General features: G+C 21.4%; 1 protein-coding gene across 1 annotated transcript; it reads left to right on the top strand.

Moving 5' to 3' along the window:
• Nucleotides 1-14,346: 14,346 nt before the first annotated feature.
• On the top strand, nt 14,347-17,485 carry LOC134833838 (glucose dehydrogenase [FAD, quinone]-like). Its single transcript, XM_063848303.1, has 2 exons — nt 14,347-15,402; nt 16,655-17,485. Exons 1-2 carry the CDS (start codon nt 14,347-14,349, stop codon nt 17,483-17,485), a joined length of 1,887 nt encoding a protein of 628 aa, XP_063704373.1.
• Nucleotides 17,486-22,296: the final 4,811 nt, after the last annotated feature.

The raw sequence follows: 22,296 nt of genomic DNA, 5'->3' as shown, positions 1-22,296 counted from the left end.
GATAATTTTAAAAAAATTACGGAGTAAAAAAATTATAATAAATAATGCAAAAAAAAAAAATAAAAATTTTATAAAAAATTCATTAATTAATTTAATTAATAAATAAAAATTAATTAAAATAACATTTTAATTTTTTTTTAATTTATAATAATTATTTTAAAAAAAATTAAATAAAACACAATAAATATTTATATATTTTCAAATTAATTATTCAGAAATTAATTTTAAATTAATAAATGGTAATTAAAAAATTAATGAAAATCTTTGTTAGGTATATTTAAATAAATTTCACTAAATTAATTAATTCTTAATTTATTTATTTTTAATAAATTTAATTATTTAATTAAAATAAAAATTATTAAAAATAATTAATTAAAAATAAAAATTATTTATAATAATTATTAAAAATAAAAATTAAAAAATCATAATTTATTTTTTATTTAATTTTTCAAAAAATTAAAAAAATATTTTCTATTTTATTTTTTTTTAATTAATTTTAAAATTTTTAATTTAAAAAAAAATTAAAATTCAAAATATTAAATATTTTTTTTTTTTTTACTTTTTTATAAATACATAAATATTTTCTATCTTTTTTAATTTTAATAGGTGAATTTTAAATATTTTTAATTTAAAAAAAAAATAATAAATTTCAATAAATTTTATTAAATTAATTACTATTTTTTTAAATTAATTTACTTTATTTTTTTTAATTTTTTTGATAAAATTTAAAAAAAAATTATAAGTTTTATGAATTAAAAAATTAAAATTTAAATTTTGTTTTTTAAATTTAATTTAATAATTTTATTTAAAAATTTTAATTAAACAATAAAAAATTACATTTCCAATTTTATCTCATTAAAAATTAATTTCTATTCTCTCAAACGAAATTTTCATTCACAAAATTTCATCAAGCAAAAACCTCTTGAGACATAATTCCCTTTCTATCTCAGCAACAAGTCACAAAGACATTTGCCAAGCTCTCATAAATTGAAAACCAAAACTATACAAAACGCTTCTTCGCGAAAATTAGAAACAAATATTTGAACGTTACGCAATCCAAGGAAACGAATACAGACAGAGCTATCATGAAATTTTCCTTTGAGATCTTTGATCACTTTGATGTAAAAATTTATCGTTTATAAAGCGTTCACACGTTCGCGGTATAAAAAATTTCGCATTCCTTAAAAGACAACAAGTAGAAGGAAGGTAGAGGAAAATGTAAATAAAAACAAAATGTGGCGCGTAACAAAACTGGAATTTCCATGAGAGAGAGAAAAAGAGAGTGAGAGAGACGAGAAGTGAGGGAGAAGAATTTCATTCATCGTTTTACCGGCAAGGAAGTCACTCATTTCGCGTTAAGGGGGAAAAATTGGACGAAAAATTGTACAAGTCGCTTTAAAAGGTCCTTGAACAAGTTTTTTGTACAAGAAAAATGGAAAATTTGTACAAGATTTCGACTTTTTGTCAAAATTGGAAGGAAAATCTTGAATTAGGCGATTTTCTTTGTTCATTTTGACTTCATTTTAGTTCATTAACGGACAAAAAATGAAAATTTTGGAAAGTTGATTTTTCCCCTTTTTTCATTGGAAAGCTTCGGCGCGAAAGGTGTTTGGAAAAAAATGTGAATTTATTAAAAAAATCAACAATTTTTGCATTTTTTTTTTGAATCGACATTGACATTGACTGAAACCGGTTTTACTTCTGTTGACAAGCGAAAATTTGTTAAAAAAGAAAATTGCTTTCAGTTTTTTCTCTTCTAAAATATCACTTCCTTTTAATATCCTTTTAATGGTTTGAAGTAGCAATATTTGAACTACAAAGTCGCCTTAAGGGAGTTTCTAGTTACATAAAATCTCGTTAAAAATTGTCATCAGCTCGTAATAAAATTCCTCTGTGAATTGTCCAGTTTTAAGCTTTAAATCTTTTTCTCGAATTGATGCATTTTTACAAAGAACTCAAAATGTAATTTTTGATGAATAAGCTTTTGATGAGGATTTTGGTAGATTTTAATTTAATTCATGGAATTCATTCTTTGAAAAATTCCTTTGTGGAAAGAGAGAAATTTCGCACAAAAGTATTCGGCAAATAAATTAAATGCATTTTTTGATTGTTCAATAAAATAGACCGAGGTTTGGTTTTAAATCCCACGTTGTTGAAATTCAGTTTAAACCACAAATTGCAAACATATCATTTGTTTGTAAATTGAAAAATATATAATTTGGTTGGCGAATCGAATTTTTTTTGTTTTTGGTACACCGATCAGTTCAAGAGTTACTGAATTTATTTAAAAAAAAAAATTAAAAATGAAAAAAATTCCAAAAGATGAATAAAAATTATTTAAATTAGAGAAAATGTCTAAAAAAATCTACTAAAAATATTTTTAAAAATTTTGTTTCGAAATTAAAAAAATAATTAAATTATTAATAAAAAATAAATATTTTTTTTTTAATTATAAAAAAAAATAAATAAAAAAATATTTGAAAAATTTTATTAGTATTTTTTTCGTAATAGAATTTAATAAAAATTGAATAAATTATTTTTTTTATTAATTAATTTTTACTATATTTTTATTTATTTTAATTATAATTAATTTTAATTATTTTTTTTATTAAATTTAATTATATTTTTTTTATTTTATTTTAATTTTATAATTTTTTCATAATTTTAATTATTTTTTTTATTAAAATTAATTATTTTTTTAAATAATTTTGATTAATTTTAATTTTTTTTTAAATCAATTCAATGAAAAAATTAAATTATCAAGAACTATTAACATTTTTACATTGCGCCTCTGATTCCCAAAAAATACCATTAATTCACTCATTTTTCCACGAAGGATGTTATTTAACAAAATCCACGCACCAAAACCTGAAACAGAGAAAAAAAATATTAAAACAAACATTTACTTTTATGAAATGATAAAACAAACATTTTCCATCCTCTCAAAAAAAAATATAATAACCAACCATTAAACACGGAATTAATAAATTAATGGATTACCGAGAAGGAACACTTTAACAACAAATTTATCTATTAAAAAATATTTCCTCCAAAAAAAAATAAAATAAAATTAATTAAATGTTCCTTTAAAATCACATAATCCCCGAAATTAATTGAAAAATATTTTCTTTCCGTGATATTTCCACAAATTATCGCATTATTTGCAGATACTTACGAGAGCAATAATTAAAGTCGTCTTTAATATATCTTTTACACTCAATAGAGAAAAATTAAATTCCAAGTCCAAGCCATGAATAAAGATGGGAAATAATAACATTATAAATTGCGGGGATAAATTGCAAGGAAAAAAATATTCGCATTACCGCAAGCGAAAAAATACGATATATCAGAAAAGAGTGAAAAACCATGTTCTGCGGTGAAAAATAAATAAATCTTCATAAGAGCGCATTTTTTTTTTAAAATATTATTTAAAAAAAAAACTTTTTCCTCAAAAATACAAAATAAAAAGGAAAAACCACAAAAACGTGCGAATTCACGTAGGTACATTAAAGCTTAAAATTTATGTTTAATTATCAGGAGAAAACTTGAAGGAATCTGTTGAACATGAAGAAAAAATAAATTCTAAATATATGTCTCACTAAAAGGAATGTTCTCTCATCATGAAAATTTTCAAGGTTAATTTACATTTTCTTTTTTTTTATGTATTTTATTATAATTTTCTAGAAAAAAAGAAATTTTTTAACAAAAAAACGTTTGGAATGGCGATGATAACAATAATTGAATGGAGAAAAAAAGCGACGACGGTCTGGAATTGTTTGAAGCGAAACCACATCAATGAATGGCACTAAAAAAGAAAGAAAAATAGCATTCGACGCGTTTTTATAAAGAAATTTTAAATTGCGTTTGACAAAATGGACAAATCCTTACAAAGCAAAATTACCAAGAAATTTAAGAAAATTTGTAAAGCTTTAATTTATTGCAATATTTTGACCTTTCATGTTCAAGAATATGCAAAAACATGCAAATATCTGCCAATGAAGTAAAATTGACCATCGTTCGAAAGACATTTTGGCAATAAATAACAAGGAAATGTAGTTCAAAGGATCAAATCTGGTCTTTTTGCTTCAAAATACAAAATTTTTTAATTAAAGGATGTTAATATTCATGTCATTGCCAATCGAAGTATATCAGTTGAATATTAATTTTAAATAACGGTCTCTTTATTTAAAATTGAAAAAATTCCATACAAAGTTTGAAATGCTTTAACTTGAATTTTTGTCTAATGAATTACTGAATGGTTCACATAAAATTATTCTCATGAGCTGTAAGAAGGTTTTTGTACAAAAAAATTTGGGAAAAAACATGTGAAAATTGATAAAAAATGCAAATTTGTTATGTAAGGTTCATTGCATACTTTTATAAGATGAAAAAAATTCATTGCATATTTTAAGGAGTAATTTTTTTTAACAAAAAAGAAAAAAATTAAAATAAAAAATATTAAAAAAAATTTAAATTAATTTAAAAAAAAAAAAAAATAAAAAAATAAAAAAAAATAAAAAAAAAAATTTAAATAAAAATTTAAAAAAAATTTAAAAAATTAAAAAACTACTAAATTTGAAAGAATTTTTTTGTATTTTTATCAAAAAAAAAAAATTCAATAAAAAAAAAATTTAAATAAAAATAAAAAAAAAATAATAATAAAAAAAATAAATAAATTTAAATTAAATTGATAAATTAATTAAAAAATATAAAAAAAAATTAAATAAAATTTTAATAAAAATATATAAAAAATTAAAAACTATTTAAAAAAACTAAAAAAAATAAATAAAAATTAAATAAAAAAATATTTTCAACTTAATATTCAAAATTTTACAGAATCGCTCCTTAAAGATCATCTACAAAAAAAAAATAATTTGAATATAAATTGAATTTCGTTAAGTAATCAACATCCACGACAACCAATTATTTGTTATCAAAACACGCCAAAAAATCTCTTTCCAATAAAATTTAAGTTGTTACGAAACAACTTTTGTCCTTTTTTTTCTCTTGAATTATTGAGCGACGAAATTTGTTTTGATTGTCCAAAATCTACGCGTGTCAAAAATATTTCCTTCAAAAAATTTTCCATAGACAACAAAAAAATATTTAAAAAATAAATAGGTCGAGAACAATAAAAAATAAACAAAAAAAAGTTACGCAAATTCTCAAGAGTTTTTTTTTATCACACAAATTTTTTTTTTACTATTAGGTTAAAATAAATGTTATAATAACAACACAATTTGTTCTTTTTTTTATCGTACCCTAATGCAAAAAAAAAATATTTTTCTTGTTTTTTGTTATCAAAAGAAACCAAAATTTTATTATTTTTCTTGGTTTGCATGGGGAAGCAAATTTAGCATGAAAAAGAAATTTCGTCTGGCGTTATTCAATAAAATAAAAAAAAATGGAAAAGCGATGAATTTTAAAAAGTGACATAATTTATTAGAATCGAGTCAGGTGGCATTTTCACACGAAAAATACCGAAGATTTATCTAGAAGAAGAAAAATTGTAAAAAAAAATTTTTTTCAATTTAATTTCAATTAAAATATTTTTTTTAACAAAAAGATATTTTTTTTTCTCAATAAAAATTACTTAATTAAAAATTTAATTGCAATTTAAGTGTGCAATAATCCGGTAAACTTATAACAAGTTGCATTCAATTTTTTATTGCAGTTACGCACGAGCGGAGATAAATATTTTTTAGTTGCGAAAAAATTTTTCCAACAGAAAATTCAACGAAACGTTGACAACGACAATTTATTTAGGTTTTATTATGGTGATCTTTGCTCTGCTTCTCTATTATTACCGGATGTAAACATTATTTTATTAAATTGTTGTTGGAAGAGGAACAACAAACAGACAAGTTTACAAAAAAAAAAGAGGAAAACATAAATAAATAAGTAACTTTATTATTTAAAGAAATGCCAATTTAAAACTTTGTATCTCAATTATATTTCTGCTTGCCTGCGATTTAGTTGAGTCAAACTTTGGTAATTTCTGAACATTTTAAGAAATTTTTTTTTGCAAAGAAATCGGCATGGAAACAATTTTACCCTGATCTACCCTTGAATGGGGTTTAGTAAATAATTATAAAAAATTTCTATCAGAAAAAAATTCCACGAAGGACAGTCTAGATTTTTATTGTCTTTTCACGAAGAAGATATTTTGAAAAGAATTTATGCCAAGAGTCAGTCACCCCATAACCTGTCAGCATGACAGAAAATAATTTAAAAGTTTATTTTTTCTTATCTTTCGTTCTCATATTTATGCCGTTATGCAATAATGTTAATAAAAATAAAATTGTTGTGACTGTTTTATTGTTTGTTGGAAAAATCATGTCAGGCAAAGCAAAAAAAAATACAGGAGATTATTTTAAAAATAAATACATATATGGAAATAAACGGAAACTGGTTTGTGGATTGTCGGAAAGTAAGATTTATGATGACAAAACACAAGCATTTTTTTGTTGTTTGGCTTATTAAAAAGTCGAAATGGTTGTGACGTTGAAAGAGAATTGCACGCAATTTTTGTGCGCGATATGTTTTTGTCATATTTTGTCTGAAAAATTTTTAAATGGATTTTTATTTTTTTTTAATATACATTTAATAATGGATTATTTATTAATTAATTAATTAAAAAATTAAAAATAAATTAATTTAAAAAATTTTAATAAAATTAATTTAATTAATTATTAATTTAATTGATTAAATTATTTAAATATTTTTCTTAAAATTTATTTAATTATTTGAATATTTAAAAAAAATAATTATTATAATTTAAAACTAATTAAATTATATTAATTAAATTTGAATTTTTTTTAATTAAATTTAATTTTTTTTTAACAATTTAAAAATTATTTTTTAATTAAAAATTTTTTAAATATTAATTATTAATTAATTAAATCAATTAAATTAATTAATAAATTAATTAATTTTTAAAATAAATAATTAAAAAAAAAATATTTCATAATTTTTTATTTTTAAAAAATTTATAAAAATTTAATTTTTAAATTAATTAATTTATATTCAATTTAAAAAAATTAAAATTAAAAAATTTTAAAAAACAAGTTAAAAATTTTAAACAAATATTTTTTTACTTATCATGTAAAATTAAACATATAAATAAATTATTAATTAAAAAAAATCGATTAAATAAATAATTTTTGATTTAAATAATTTTAATGTTAATAATTAAAAAAAATAAATAATTAAAAAACATATTATTAAAATTTAATTAATTTAATTTTAAAAAATTATTAAAATGACAAAAAAATTTAATATCAAAGAAAATTAAATGTCAAGAGTCATTCTAAAAAATTTTCTTCACGAAATTTCTTTAAAAAAAAATTTTTTGCTGTTGCTACAAAATAACTTGACTGCTGTGAGTGACTTCTGACTTATTTTCATTTGTGTAACAAAACAAAAAATAACATACTGTGAACTTAATAACATTCCACTTTTTTCGATGTTATTTAAATTAAGAAGTGCAAAAATTGAAACACTGCAAAAAGTCTCTACTTTGTAATTGAAATGAAAATTTCCTCCCTCGCATGACAACAAGAGGAACCACAAATACTGAAAAAAAGTACATTTTCAATTGTCTCGGTCTGTGTTTCATTTAATGAAAAGGCAAATTGTTTGGGTTTTATTGTTTGTGTTTTTTAAATGCCAACAACTTTATAACCTAAAAATAAAAAAAAAAATGTTCAGTGCAAGAAATTTTACAATATAAGCTGTTTGTAACTTACCTCTTTCACTCTTTTGACCGAACGAACAATATTTTTTCCGGTCTTACAATGTAAATAGTCGCTCGTTTTTGCAATGTGATGACTTTAACAAGCTGTACAAGAAGGGGAACTTGATTTCTTGTAATCTGATGCAATTTTCTTTTGTTTGCCACATGGCAATGTTCGAGTACTTGTTAAATGTTCGTCTTTTCATCTATAAATAAACAATACACGTGCTTTGTTCATTTTCTTGTTTTTTCAGGGAAAAAGACAAAATGAGATAAGCACATAAAAAGCTTTGAAAATAAATAAAGTTAAAATGGAGAGGATGGAGAAATATTAAATTTCTTTGAATTTTCGTTTTTTTGTTAAAGAAGAGGAGATTTTGTTACAGTATCTCCTTCAAATTTTATTTATTGCTTGATACTTGAGTTAAAAATTTGATATTTAATATAAAATGATTTTTAAAAATTGTTGAAAATTTACATTTATTGATTTTTCTGTGTGTTTAAACATTTAATATTTTTTTTTTAATTTTATTAATTTTTTTCTTGAAAATTGTCACACAAAATGTTAATTGATTGAGAAAAAAAGATTTATTTAAAAAAAAAAAATTAAAATAATTGTAAAATTTTATTAATTTAAATTAAATTTTTTTTAAAGTGAAAAAAATAAATTTTGAATAATAAATATTTAAATATTAAATTAAAGTCAATTTTATAAATTAATTAAATAATTTAAAATTTTGAAAAAATAAATAAATTAAATTAAAATATTAAAATGATAAATTTTGCTAAATTAAATTAATTTATTTAAATTATTTTTTTTTATTCATAAATTTTTTTTATTAATTAATTTTTTGAATTTTTATTTTTTATTAATTTTTTTTTTAATTATTTTAAGTTTTTTTAAATTAAAATTAAAAAATATTTCAATAAAAATAAAAAAAAATCAAATAAACACTCTTTTTAAAGATTTATTTAAAAAATTGAGCAATTCATGTATAAATTAATTCTACGAATTTTAAAATCAAACGATTTCTACAAACTCCTTTTTATCTATGAACTCCTAAATTCATCTTTACAAATAGTTTTTGATTTCAAGCATATCGAACACACAACCACTCAATCAACAAAAAAAGAAAAATCCAATAAAATTTGATCATGAACTCGATTCTTTTTTATTTTTTGGTCTTTTATGCACTTTTTTTTAAATCTCGTACATATTCCTGACTTTTTTTATTTTTACAAAAAAAACGAATTAATTAAATTTTTGCATAGCAAATTTCCAACAAATTTTTGTTTAGTTTGGCTACGTCCTTTTATCATCCCCTAACTTAATTACCATTCTATGCAGATTACATTCCTTGCAGCATACGAAAAATTTACACGCTGAATTGCTTTCGAATTTAAAAAGTTTTTGTGAACTCAGCAAAAATTCAATAGAAGTCCAATGAACTGATCGTGTTGCAGAAAAAAATCACTGTAATTATCTCAATACTGAGTTTACCGTTTGTAGGCAAATTTTCATTGGAGAAAAATAGTAGAAAGCAATGAAAGGAGTAAAGTGAGCTGTAGACATTAAGTTCAAAAATAAATAGAAATAAATAAATTTTAGAATGCAGTTGTGCAATTGAAGTTTGCTTAATGGCAAGAAAATAAAATACGATTTTTTTTATTTAAAATTAAGAAAATTACCAAATCGTATTTTTATAAAAATTTTATATTATAAAATTATATAATATAAAATATTATATTATAAACTTTTTATAATTATTTTATAAAAAAAAATTGTAAAAAATTAAAATTAATGAAAAAAATTTTAAAATTAAATTTAAATTAAATTAATTCAAATACCTAATTAAACAATTAATTAAATTAAAAATAAAATACATAAGAAATAACTTAAAAAAAAATTAATTTATAAAAAATAATATTATTTTTTATGTAAAACGAAAATATTGTTAAAAATATTATTTACAAAAAAAAAAATAATTAATTTAAATTAATATTTACTAAAAATTTTTTTTTTAAATTTAATTAAAATTTTGAGTTTAATTAAGTTTTTAATTTAAAATTTCAATTAAATTTAATTTATTAAAAAAAAATATTTTTTATTTAAAAGTAAAATAATTTTAGAAAATATAATTTTTTTATTATTTAAAATTAAATAAAATATTAAATTTTTAAAAATCATATTTAAAATCATTTTACTTTTTAATTTTATTTGTTTTAAAAATTAAAAATTTTATTTTTTAAATTTTTTTTTCCTTTTAAAAGTAAAGCTTATTGCATTTTTCAAATTACAATTTGAAAGAAAATGCGGAAAATAGCAGCAAATAGCGAAAGAAAGGTAGAAACAATAAATGAATCGGATTTAACAAATGTTTTCTGCGAGGAAAATATTTATTGTTTTCCCCAGCTTTTCATCTCTCTCCCTCTTCGTGAGTGCAACTTTTATATTTATTCAATTGCCATTCAATTGGCATCCCATAAATTTATATCTCAAGTAAGTTGTTTCCGCTTTAAATAATGTTTGTTTTTCTCCCGTTATCGGTATAAATTTTATTGTTTATGCACCTGTGCATAAATTTTCTTTGTCTAAAATCAAGGATTTCATGAACTTTTATGACTTTCATTTCGCAAATGGAGACGTCTGGTATTTAAAAAAACTTTTTGTCAGTTAAAAAAACTTTTTTAAAAAATAATTCACATGCCATTCACAGAAAATGCATAAATTCCAAAAAATATGAACAGAAAATTGGGAAAGTGAAAAGATGATAAGATCATCCCATGTTACATAATCCTACACGAACCGGCAAAAAAAATTGCTTAACATGCATTCCAAAAAGTACAGACACAAAAAAGTCGGCGTGGAATGTTGATAAAAATTTTGTTATTTATGAATACATAACGGGAAAAATTTTAGAGAGACAATAAAAAATATATAAACTGCCCGAGAAACTGCATTTTAATGACATTTTTGCACAAAAACTCGCTGTACGTGCTTGGAATGCGATACTGCTGATGAAGGAGTGGAAACAAAATTGAAGAAAAAGAAATAAAAAGGAAATGAGAGAGAGAGAGATTTTTCTTTATCTGTGATTATGAAATATTTTAAAATTTGCTCGAGTGCAAGTTGAGTGGATTTGAAAACAAAAAAAAAATTATTACATAAACAGTTCGAGAGCAATTTTTAATTTAAAAAGTTTTGATGCAAACAAAAAAAATGTGGTAGTTGGAATTATCAACGTGAATTTTTTGATGGAAAAAATTCATGCAGAAAGTTTAGTGTAACTCATCGTAATTTTTTGTGTTCTTTTTATGAGATGCGATTTTTATTTTTTTATTTATTTAATTTTTTCTCCTTAAAAAATATTTAAAAAAAAATAAATTAAATTAAATAATTTTTTAATGAAAATAAAAAATATTAAATTAATTTTTAATTTCAAAAAAATAAAAAAAATGTATAAAAAAATAATTTAGGTAAATAAAAAATTGTGAAATAAATAAATAATTTAAAAAAAATAAAAACAATTAAATGTTAAATTAATTTTAATTAATTATTTTAATAATTTAATCATTATTTTTTTTTATAATTTTTCAATTAAATTTAATTTTAATTAATATTTATTTATTTATTTTTAATTTATTAAATTCACATAAAAATTTTAAAAAAATAATTTTAAGATTTTTTTAAAATTAACTGAAGAAAATATTTTTAATATGAAATTAAAATTAATTAAAATATTAATATTTTTTTTAAATTTAAATAAATAAATTGAATTATATTTAATTATTAATTAAATTAAATTTAATTAATTTTAATTTAATTAATTTAATTTTTTTTTAATTAAAAAATTATTTAATTTAATTTTAAATAAAAAAACAAAAAAAAAATGTTTGCCTCTTAAAATGAAATTTTAAAGCACAATCTAATAATAAAAAGCACTCGACAACGTTCTGTTAAATAAATATCATTAAAAGCGCAAAACCAACTTAATAAGTTTCATTATAATAATTTTCATTGTAATTCTCCGTAATTTAGTATATTAGTTTATTCCCTTTTACTGTGCTTTCCTATTTTTACTTTACGGAAAACTTTAAGCAGTCATAAATTGACGAAACAGGGTGAAAACATCTTTTTCAGACATTTCAACTTGAAAAAAATCAAAACTTCTCAATCGAAGAAAAAAGGTTTAAAAGTCAAGGGAGGTCAATTTGTGACAAAAAATGTGTCTTTTAAAAAAAAACTTGAAGAGCAACCCTATCTCAAACTGTACAAAAGATTATTTAGAACAATAAGCTCGACAATGTGTTCCCAAAATCGGTTTGTTCGACATAAAATTGAATGTGGAAGAAGTTTAAATTACTTTCAAAAGTTACAATTACTTTGCTAAGCTTCTGGATGTGCTTTGTTAAGATTTCTAATAAATAGAACAATAATCACACACATAAGCATTACAATAATTTAGATACAGTTTAATAAAAAAATTTTACTAACCTTAAAGATTTCTTTAAAAAAAAAGAAAATTTTCCATAAAAAATATTTTTTTCTAATTCTCCGTTGAAAAAGTCGGTTGTTAACGAAAAACGAGCTGATGATGTTATGATCCCCGATTATGATAGATACTCAGTGAAATGTAATACGTTGTTAACATAAGCAGTATATAAATTTTTTATCGGCATAACGTGAGTTTTTTTCCTTTTTTGTAAATTTATTATTTTTTTCCCACGTGAAGGTTATCCGTCAATTGTTTTCGTGGGAGGAAAGGAGAAAGTTATCTGTTTTGTTTACATTTGCTTGGCAGACGAACCTTATCAATAGATTCAGTGTGCTTCACTTATTTTGTTGAATAACATGGAAAACGGGTTTTTAAGGTTTCATGTTATTTTTCGTTACGAAAATAAGGAGGAAAAAATTTTTTGTGCCAAATAATTTTTCTTGACGGAGAAAGGGTTTTATTTACTTAGAAATATTTTTTTATTTATAAAAAAAAATTAATAAACAAAATAAATTTAAATAAGAAAAAAATATAATTAAAAATTATTAAATAAAAATTAATTAATTTAATTTATTTAATTTAATTTAATATTATTAAATTATTTTTTTTATTGTTATTTTTAAAATTAAAATAAAAAATTATTAAAATTTAAATAATATTTTATTTTATTTTTCTTAAATAAAATTTTAAATAATTAATTTTTTTATAATTTATTTAATTTTAATTATTTAAAAATTTAGATAATTTTTTATTTTTTTTAATAATTTTTTATAATAAAAATTTTAAAATAAATAAAAATTTTTAAAAAATTATTTTTTTATGTAAAATTGTATCAATACTCGTTTCATCATAAAATCGCCTCAGTACGAAAATAATGGAAATAAAATTCTAAATAAAAAATTTTAATAGATTGAAAAATGGAACTGGTCTGAAATCTCTTCTAAGTGTTCTTCCGCGAATTTTATAACTATTGCGCCAACTTGAATCGAAGTTTGTTTGTTTTTTTGTTCATTTCACATTTTACAAAACAATATTGTTGGTATTTTTATTTTTTATACCAAGTTGCTTTTATTAAACACCGACACAATGATAACAATCAACAAAAGTGATAACAACAAAGTGTTTGTGAAAATAACAATTACTTCACAGCGAAAAATTGTCGGAAATGTCAGAAGATTAATTGTTTAGAATTTTATTTATTAAAAAAATAAAATAAAAAAAATATGAATGAAACAAGAAAATAAAAATAATTTAAATTTAAGGCAAAAAAAAAAATAATAATTAAATTTGAAAAAATAAACAAATAAAATAAAAATATTAATTAAAAAAATTAAATGAAGCTCAATAATAAAAATTTAATGAAATATAAAAATATTTTAAATAAAAAATGAAAATTGAAAATAAAAACAAATTAAATTAAATGAAATAATATTTAAATTTAAAAATTAATTTAAAAAAATATGAAAAAAATCATATAAACTAAAAAATTACCTCTTTGGAGGTTAAAGTTTTTTTTAATGAGAAATTTATTTTTAGTTAATTTAAATATATTTTTTTAAATTAAATTTAATTTTTAAAATATTTTTTATTATTTCTATTTTATTTTTTTTTTTATTTTCTATTTTTTTATTTATTTAATTAATTAATAAAGATTTATAAAATAATAATTAAATAAATAAAAAAATTATAAATTAATAAATTTAAAAAAAAAATTATAATGAATAATAAAAAATAATTTTTATAAAAAATTAAATTTATTTAAAAAAAAATATTAAATTAAATAAAAAAAATTCTCATTAAAAAAATACTTTTAACTTCAAAACATTGAGAAAAAATTTCCGAAAATTTTCTACTGAAAGTGCATTTCTTATGCATTTACTGTTATTTTTCCTGTTGTTACTGCAACTGTACATTTTTCGCCAGTAATAAGGTAGACTCGATTCGCAACACATTGCAGAATTACATAAGCTCATTCTGCACGGAAACACGTGCCGTTCGTTTTTTTTTTTGCACCTTCGCTCAATTCGCGCTTCGTGTTATTTTTTTTTCTCCCTTATGATGCCATAAAATTGAACAATCGATTGAACGTGCGACAAAAAAAAAATTATATGAAAAATGGTTACTTTGAGCGGAGTTTTCACCTCAATCCGTATCGCGTGTTCGTATGGCACGGGACTCGTGCTACTCATTCTGCTGGATTCTGCGATCTGGATGCAACGACCCGACATTGTCGATTGGAATAATCGGGTGCAAGATATGCCGTCGCATTTACTTTACGACATTTATGACTTTGTGATAGTTGGCGGGGGGAGTTCAGGCGCCGCATTGGCTGCGAGATTGTCTGAAGTCGAAAGTTGGAATGTTTTGTTGTTGGAAGCGGGTCCGGATGAGTCGTATTTGTCGGAAGTCCCGATGATTTTCGCGACTTTGCAACAATCGAAGTTTGATTGGAAATTTCGCACGGAAAAAAGTGAAAGATTTTGCTTGGCGATGAACGATGGGCAGTGCAATTGGCCACGAGGAAAAGTTTTGGGGGGAAGTTCAGTTTTGAACGCGATGCTTTATATTCGAGGCAACAAGAAAGATTACGATCAATGGGAAAAATTCGGAAATCCGGGATGGGGATGGAGACATGTCTTGCATTATTTCAAAAAACTCGAAAATATGCGAGATCCCGAATTTGTGAACGACGACATGCACGGCACCGAAGGTCCCCTCAGCGTCGAACGCTTCAAATTCAACAGTCCCTTGATGCAATTTTTCCTCGATGCAGCGGCGGAAATGCGTTATTTGAATCCCTTCAACGAACTCAATGGGAAGCAACAAACGGGCTTTGCTCGACCTCATGGCACGATTCGCGATGGTTTGCGTTGCAGCACAGCCAAAGCTTATCTTCGTCCGGCAGTTCATCGGAAAAATTTACATGTCGCCTTGAATTCGCAAGTTGAAAAAGTTTTAATTGATAAAGACACGAAACGAGCATTTGGAGTGGTTTTCAAAAAAGATTCCCAAAAATTTGTCGTTTTTGCGTCGCGCGAAGTTATTTTGTCGTCGGGAGCGATTCAGTCGCCGCAATTACTGAAATTATCGGGAGTTGGGCCGGAAGAAGAGCTGAAGGAACATGATATTGATGTCATTTTTAACAGTCCAGGCGTTGGCGAGAATTTACAGGTTAGTAAATGGAATTTATGAAGGTATTAAAGTGCTTGTTATGGGGAAAAAATGTAGGAAAAGGTGTAATGTTAAGTTATTTTGTCGTTTTTATGGAATTTATTGTCAAGTTAAAACGGAAAATGAGGTTGAACGTCGTAAATTTGAGTGTTGAAAGTTTTTATGGAATTAAGTAAATTAGGTTTTTAAATAATTATTTTGAAATTTTTAATTAATTTTATTTAAATTAAATTGAATTAATTTTTAAAAAAATTATAAAATAAGAAAAAAAAAACTAAAATGATTTTTTTGTCTATTTAATTTTTTTTTAATTAAATTTTTTTTTAAATCAAAACATTATAATTTAATTAATTAATTTATTTTTTAAATAATTTAATTAAATTTATTAATAAAAAAATTTTAAATAATATTTTTAAATTTAATTTTTTAAATTTAAATAATTTTTAAAATTTAAAAATTATATTGAGTTTAAATAAAAACATTAAATTTATTCTTTATTTAATAAAAATTTTTAAAAATTTTTTTAATCGATTTTAAATATATTTATTTTTTTAAAAATTATATTATTTCAAATTAAATGAATATTTAAAATTTCGTTTCATAATATTTTTATTTTTAATTTTTTTAATTTTAAAATTAAATTAATTATTTTAAAAAAATTAAAATTAATTAAAAAAAATTTTGCAATTAATTTTATTTTTTTAATTTTAATTTAATTTTTTATACTTATTATTTTTTTTTTTTTTTTAATTAAAAAAAAAATTTGAAAAATTTTAATTGTTTGTAGAATAAAAATTTAGATAAAATATTTTTAGAGGAGATTTAAGCTACTTAAAAAAAGGTGTAAAAATTTTATTTTTTTTGTTGTTTAATTTTTTAACTAAATTATATATTTTTTTTTTGTTAAAGATTTCGAAATTTGAGTATGTTTTTTTTTTAATTTTATTTTTCAAGTTCTCATATAAATAATTTTTTTTTAACAAGAAAAAATATATTTTTTTTGGATATTTATAAAAAAGAAAACAAATTAAAGTAAAATTTTTAAATAAAAAAAATCTATATGAGTAACCAAATTTAAAAAAATAAAATTATTAATTAAAAAATATATGATTTTAATCAAATTAATAATAATTTAAATTTAATTTAATATTTTTTTTTATTTTAATTTGTCGAAATTTCAAATTTTCAACTCCATGCTTGGTTCGGATTAATAAAAAAATAAAATTTTATTTTTTTTTTTATTTTTTTTCAGGATCACGTCGCAGCTGGAGGAAGTTTATATTTGGTACAAAACCCCTACAATTATTCGCTGAGTTTTATCGCACCCAAAGTCCTTCAAGTCGAATCTGTTCGTGAATTCGTGTTCAACAAAACGGGTCCCTTATATGCCTTGCCATTTTGCGAAGTAATGGCTTTCATTTCGACCAAATACATCGATTACCGCGAAGACTGGCCCGACATTCAGATCTTTTTCGCCTCTGTCAGTGACAACTCCGACGGCGGAATGTTCGGAAGACGCGCTGCTGGCATGTCAGTCGATTATTACAGCGAAACGTACGAACAAATTTTGTACAAAGACAGTTTCATGGCAATTCCCCTCCTGATGCGCCCGAAAAGTCGCGGTCGAATTTTGCTCAGCTCCAAAGATGCCGACGATCATCCGATAATTAAACCGAATTACTTCGAAGACAGACTCGATATCGCGACACTCGTCGAAGGCTCGAAATTCATTCACGAATTCACAAAAACGAAAGTCATGCAAAAGTTGAAGCCAGTTTTTAATCCGAACGTTCCGCCGAAATGTCGGCAATTTGAGATGCTGAGTGACGATTTCTTCGAATGCCTCGCCCGACATTACAGCCAAACGATTTATCATCCGGTTGGGACGTGCAAAATGGGACCGAAACACGATCCGATGGCAGTTGTCGATGCTCGACTTCGCGTTTATGGCATCTCGAATTTGAGAGTTGTGGATGCGAGTATTATGCCGACGATTGTTTCGGGCAATACTAATGTGCCGTGCATTATGATTGCGGAAAAGGCAGCTGATATGATAAAAGAGGACCATTCATTCGGTTTGTAGTAATAAAAGTTTTAACGAGCAAAAAATGGGATAGAGCATAAAAAATTAGGTTAATATGGAATAAAGTTTAATGTTTTGTACGAAATTAAATTTCCAGTTATTTAATTAATAATTTTTTTTTCTATGCTTTTATTATTTTTTTTTGCACAATGGGCGAATATTTTATTATTTAATTTTTTTTTATATTTTTTTACGTTTAAAAATTATCTAATTAATTAATTAATTTTTTGAATTTTAATTAAAATAATAATTTTTTATTTTTTTTTTTTAATAATAATTAATGCACGGTGTTTCAAAAATTCACAAAAAAAAAAATGATCAAAATAAAATAAAAATTATTTAAATGAAATTAATTATTTTTTTAATTTAATTTTTTTTTTTAAATGATGTAAAAATTTTTTATTATTTTTAATTATAATCGAATCAACTTTAATTTAAAAAATTTTAATATTTAATTTAATTTAATTTTTTTTTATTATTTTAAGTCAAAGCATTTAATTGTTTTTTAAATTAATTGTTAAACTTAATTAATTATTTTATGTAAAAAATTGTATAAAATATTTTAGAGAAAAAAACTTATTAAATGGCTTTAAAAAAAAAATTAAAAATTTTCTTTTAAAATTTTTTTTTAATTTCAAATCAATTTTTCTATTTTTTTTATATTAATTGAAGAAAAATTATTGAAAACAAAAATTAAAAAACATTTAAAAGAAAAATTTATTCAATTTAATTTAAATATAGATTTTCAATTTTTTTTTTTGTTTATTTTTTTTCATTTTTGCCTTTAATTTGCATTTTGCATTTTAATAATTAATTATTAATTTAATTATTTATTTAAAAAAAAAATATTAAAAAATTTAATTAAATTATTTTTTTTATTAAAAAATTAAATTATTAAAAAAATTAAAAGTTAAATTTTTATTAATTTTTTTTTATTTTTTTAAAAAATTTTTATTTATGAGAAAAAAAAATTAGAAAAATATTTTAAGCCCATTGTGCTTCAACTTTTCCAACCCATCAATCCCTTTAAAATAAACAAACCAGTTGTTAATACAGTAAAAATACCTCCGATTACCATGCAAGCCCAAAAATGCCTTAAATAACGAGCAAATAATAGCAATGAAGGTAATGTTCATTTATACCGCGCAATTTAATAACCATTGAATAAAATGTTCATAAAACACGAAATGTGAATTTAGTGCGAGTGTGAGTGTGTGTTCAATCGAGAGAGCAACAATTCGCGTCTAATTAATGGACAAATAAATTCCATTAAATGTTTAAAATGGGAAACACTTTAGCGGTCATTTGACCAAGAATTATGCGAAATAATGAGCATGTGGCCAATAAAAAGCAGCAGGAGATTCCCTCTTTTTATTATTAGAGGAATTTTAATTAATTGCATGGGCACGGAAAATGGGATTTTTGGAGAAATTTTTGCAATGGGTAAAAAGGGATGCATTCGATTTAATTTTTGTACAATTTTTTAAAGCTTAAAGTACGTTTTAAAGTTAAAATGAATTTGTTTGTATTGAAAGAGAATTTAATTTAAATTGTGAAAGGAGGCGCCTGGTTTTTTTTATTGAAAGCATCTGAATCGAAGTTGCGAAAATTTTAACTCGAATAAATTTTTTCCTAAAATTTTCAGGTTTTAGTTTTAATATTTTGTTTATAATAATTTTTAATTTTAAAATTTTTTAATTTAAAAAAAAATTATTTTTAAAATATTTTAAATAAAATAATTTAAAAATTAATTTTAAAACATTTTTAATTTGATTTTAATTTTTTATAAATTTTTTTAAATGTTCAATAATTTAAAAATTAATTTAAATAAATTTTATTAAAAAAAAATAAATTAAAAAAATATTAAAATTAAATTAAATTTTAAAAATTAATTAAATTTAAAAAAAATAAATCAAGAGAAAAATAATTTGATTTTAAATTTTTAAATTAAATTAAAATTATTAAAATAATAAATTAAATTAAATTATTGAATTTTATCGAAAAAAAATCATATAAAATAAATATATTCTGAAATATCTCTTAAATTTAATAATTCGTAATAAAATAAGTTCTGTGAGAAGATTTTAAATTTTTTTTTTATATTTTATTGTCTTTTATCAAATTCTTCATTCAACATCTCATTTGAGAAAATCATCTAAAAATTCTATTAAAAAAATTCAATTTGTAAAATAAACCAAATTGACTCAAAATAACTTCTTTACCTTACCATATGTCACATTTCCAATCACACTTTCATTTTTCTTATTATCCGAAAGTGTTACACAATTGAAATTCGAAACCCAAGAAAATTGCAAATACTCCGGAATTTTGCACTTCATCTAAAAAAATCATTCTCGTCTACAATTTCTATCTCGCGGCATTCAATTTCCTCATTTCGAGCGAAAATCATTGAACTTGATATTCAATCGCCAAGTATCAAAAATCATTAGTAATCTTGTAGGATGATATTTTATTGATTTCTTTCCAGTCATTACCACTTCCACGGTTCTTCGAGATGATGATCTTAGGCAAAAATAAAACGAAATAGACATTTATTAATATTTATTTCCCGGAAGCTATTTGTAAGAAGATACGGCGTTGAACAATGCTGCCCACACCTCATCATTTCCGCCGGAAAATATTTTTCCTCGTGATTCAAGGTTGAAGCACCCAAAAAAATACAATTACGATACGAATTTTAATTATGAAGAATTTTGTTGGGTATAATTGATGCTTCCTTGGAAGCCAATGAAAATTTAATTACAAACGTGATTCTCGATATTTTGATCTTTTTTTTTGGATTGCGAATGAAAATTGATATGTGAAATGATATGTTTGTGTAAAAATCAGAAGAAGTGATTGTTTCTCGTGTTTCATTACATGAGAGATTTATTTTTTGTTTTACTTTTGAAGACATTGTAGGTAGAATTATTTTTTTTAAAATTATTTTAAATTTATTTTTTAAATAAATATAGAAATATTTATTTTAAAAAATTATTTTAAATTAAATTTAATCATTTATTTTAATTATTTATTTTATTTATTTATTTATTTATTTATATTTATTTATTTTGCAATTTTTTAATTAAATTAAATAATAAATAAAATTTAATCTTTTATATTTTTTTCTTCATTAATTATTGGGTACTAATTTTTTTTATTATTTTTAAAAATTATTTTTGAAATTATGTTTTTTTATTTAAATATTTATTTTAAATCAAAGTTGTCAATTAATTTTTATATTAAAAAAAAATATTTATTTTTACAAAAATTTTAAATTAAAAAAATTATATTTAAATGTTGATAATTATTTATTTATTTTATTTTATTTTATTTTATTTTTTAATTTAATTTAATTTACTTATAAATTTTAATTTGTTTGATTTATTTACTTTTTAATTTAAAAATTCTGAATCTTGTTTGAAAAATTTATTTTAAATTTTTTTTTTTAATTAATTTTTAATAAAATTTAATTTAATTATTTATTTTTTAAAGATTTATTTATTTTTTAAATACTTTTAATTTTTTTAAATTTTATTTAAATATAATTTTAGTTCAAAGTTTTAAATTAACTTTAAAATTAAAAAATATTCATTTATTCTTATAAAAAATTTAAATTAAAAATAAAATAAAATATTAATAATTATTGATAAATTTTAATTTTTTCTAATTTTATTTTATTTAATATATTAATTTAAGTCCATTTATTTTTTAATTTTAAATAATATATTTTTTTCATTATTTTATTGTTTTTTATTAAATTTTTAATAAATTTAATGTACCTGTGGGTTTTAAATCGAACATTAACTTTTCAATTGTTTACCCAGACATTTTTCCAAAGAAAAAAAAATTAAAAACAATTTAAAGATTACAGAATTTCTGTTTCGTCATCGAATTTTCCTCATTGGAAGAAATTTTTTTATCAATTCCAATATTTTACTTACCCATCATTGACCGATTTTTTCAAGATGAATTCAATTTACAGTCCAAACACCCTCAGGGACGCTCGTAACTTGGTTAACTGACAATTTCTTGCGTCTTGCCATCCTTAAAAATTGACACACATATCGCGTCTTTCAATTTATTTTCCCTTTATTTTTCGCTCTTGACAGTTATCTAAGTGCCCTTTTTCTTTAAAAAAAATGTTTTCTCATGGGACTTCTTTTTAATTTTAAAGGCAATCACATTTTCTCCTTTTTATTTTCCTCATGACGTTCAACATATTTTATTTATAAAAAAAAAATATTACTCGATGTCTGTTGCACAATGCAGGAATTTCTTGAAAGTACCTAACTAGGATGGAAAATATTTCTCAATTGGCTCACTTCAAGGGTTAACAATTGATGAAATATGATCGCATGCCTTGTCAGTTTATTTTTTTTCTATACAACTTTAGATTATGAGAATATTATTGTTGTTATAGCGTTCGTAGAAGCGGAAAGTTTTTTTTTTTAAAGTTACATAAAATATTTTTTGCCACTTAAAACTTTTTTTTTTAAATGTTGAACTTATAATGTTGACACCTTTGAAAAAATTGCATTTTTTATACTTTTTATGATTTTTTTAAATTTAAATGTAGGAGTAGGATAATTAACCCAACCACTTAGAGAGTTTAGCTAAGGCTTGAATTGCATTTAAAACTTTCTCTCGGGACTTTTCTTTTATTTGAATTACGTTTTTTCGTTTGAATTTTAAACAATTTAATTTTTTTTTTCAAGGAAAAGGACAACTACTTCCTCCTACGATTTATATTGACATCAGGTAAGGAAATGGTTTGTAAGAGAAATCGCCAGAGAGTTTTATTTGCTCAG

Source organism: Culicoides brevitarsis, chromosome 3 (assembly GCF_036172545.1).
Source record: "Culicoides brevitarsis isolate CSIRO-B50_1 chromosome 3, AGI_CSIRO_Cbre_v1, whole genome shotgun sequence".
Classification (NCBI taxonomy): Eukaryota; Metazoa; Arthropoda; class Insecta; order Diptera; family Ceratopogonidae; genus Culicoides; species Culicoides brevitarsis.
The sequence above is the reverse complement of the archived record's forward strand: the minus strand, read 5'-3'. Positions and strand labels throughout refer to the sequence as shown.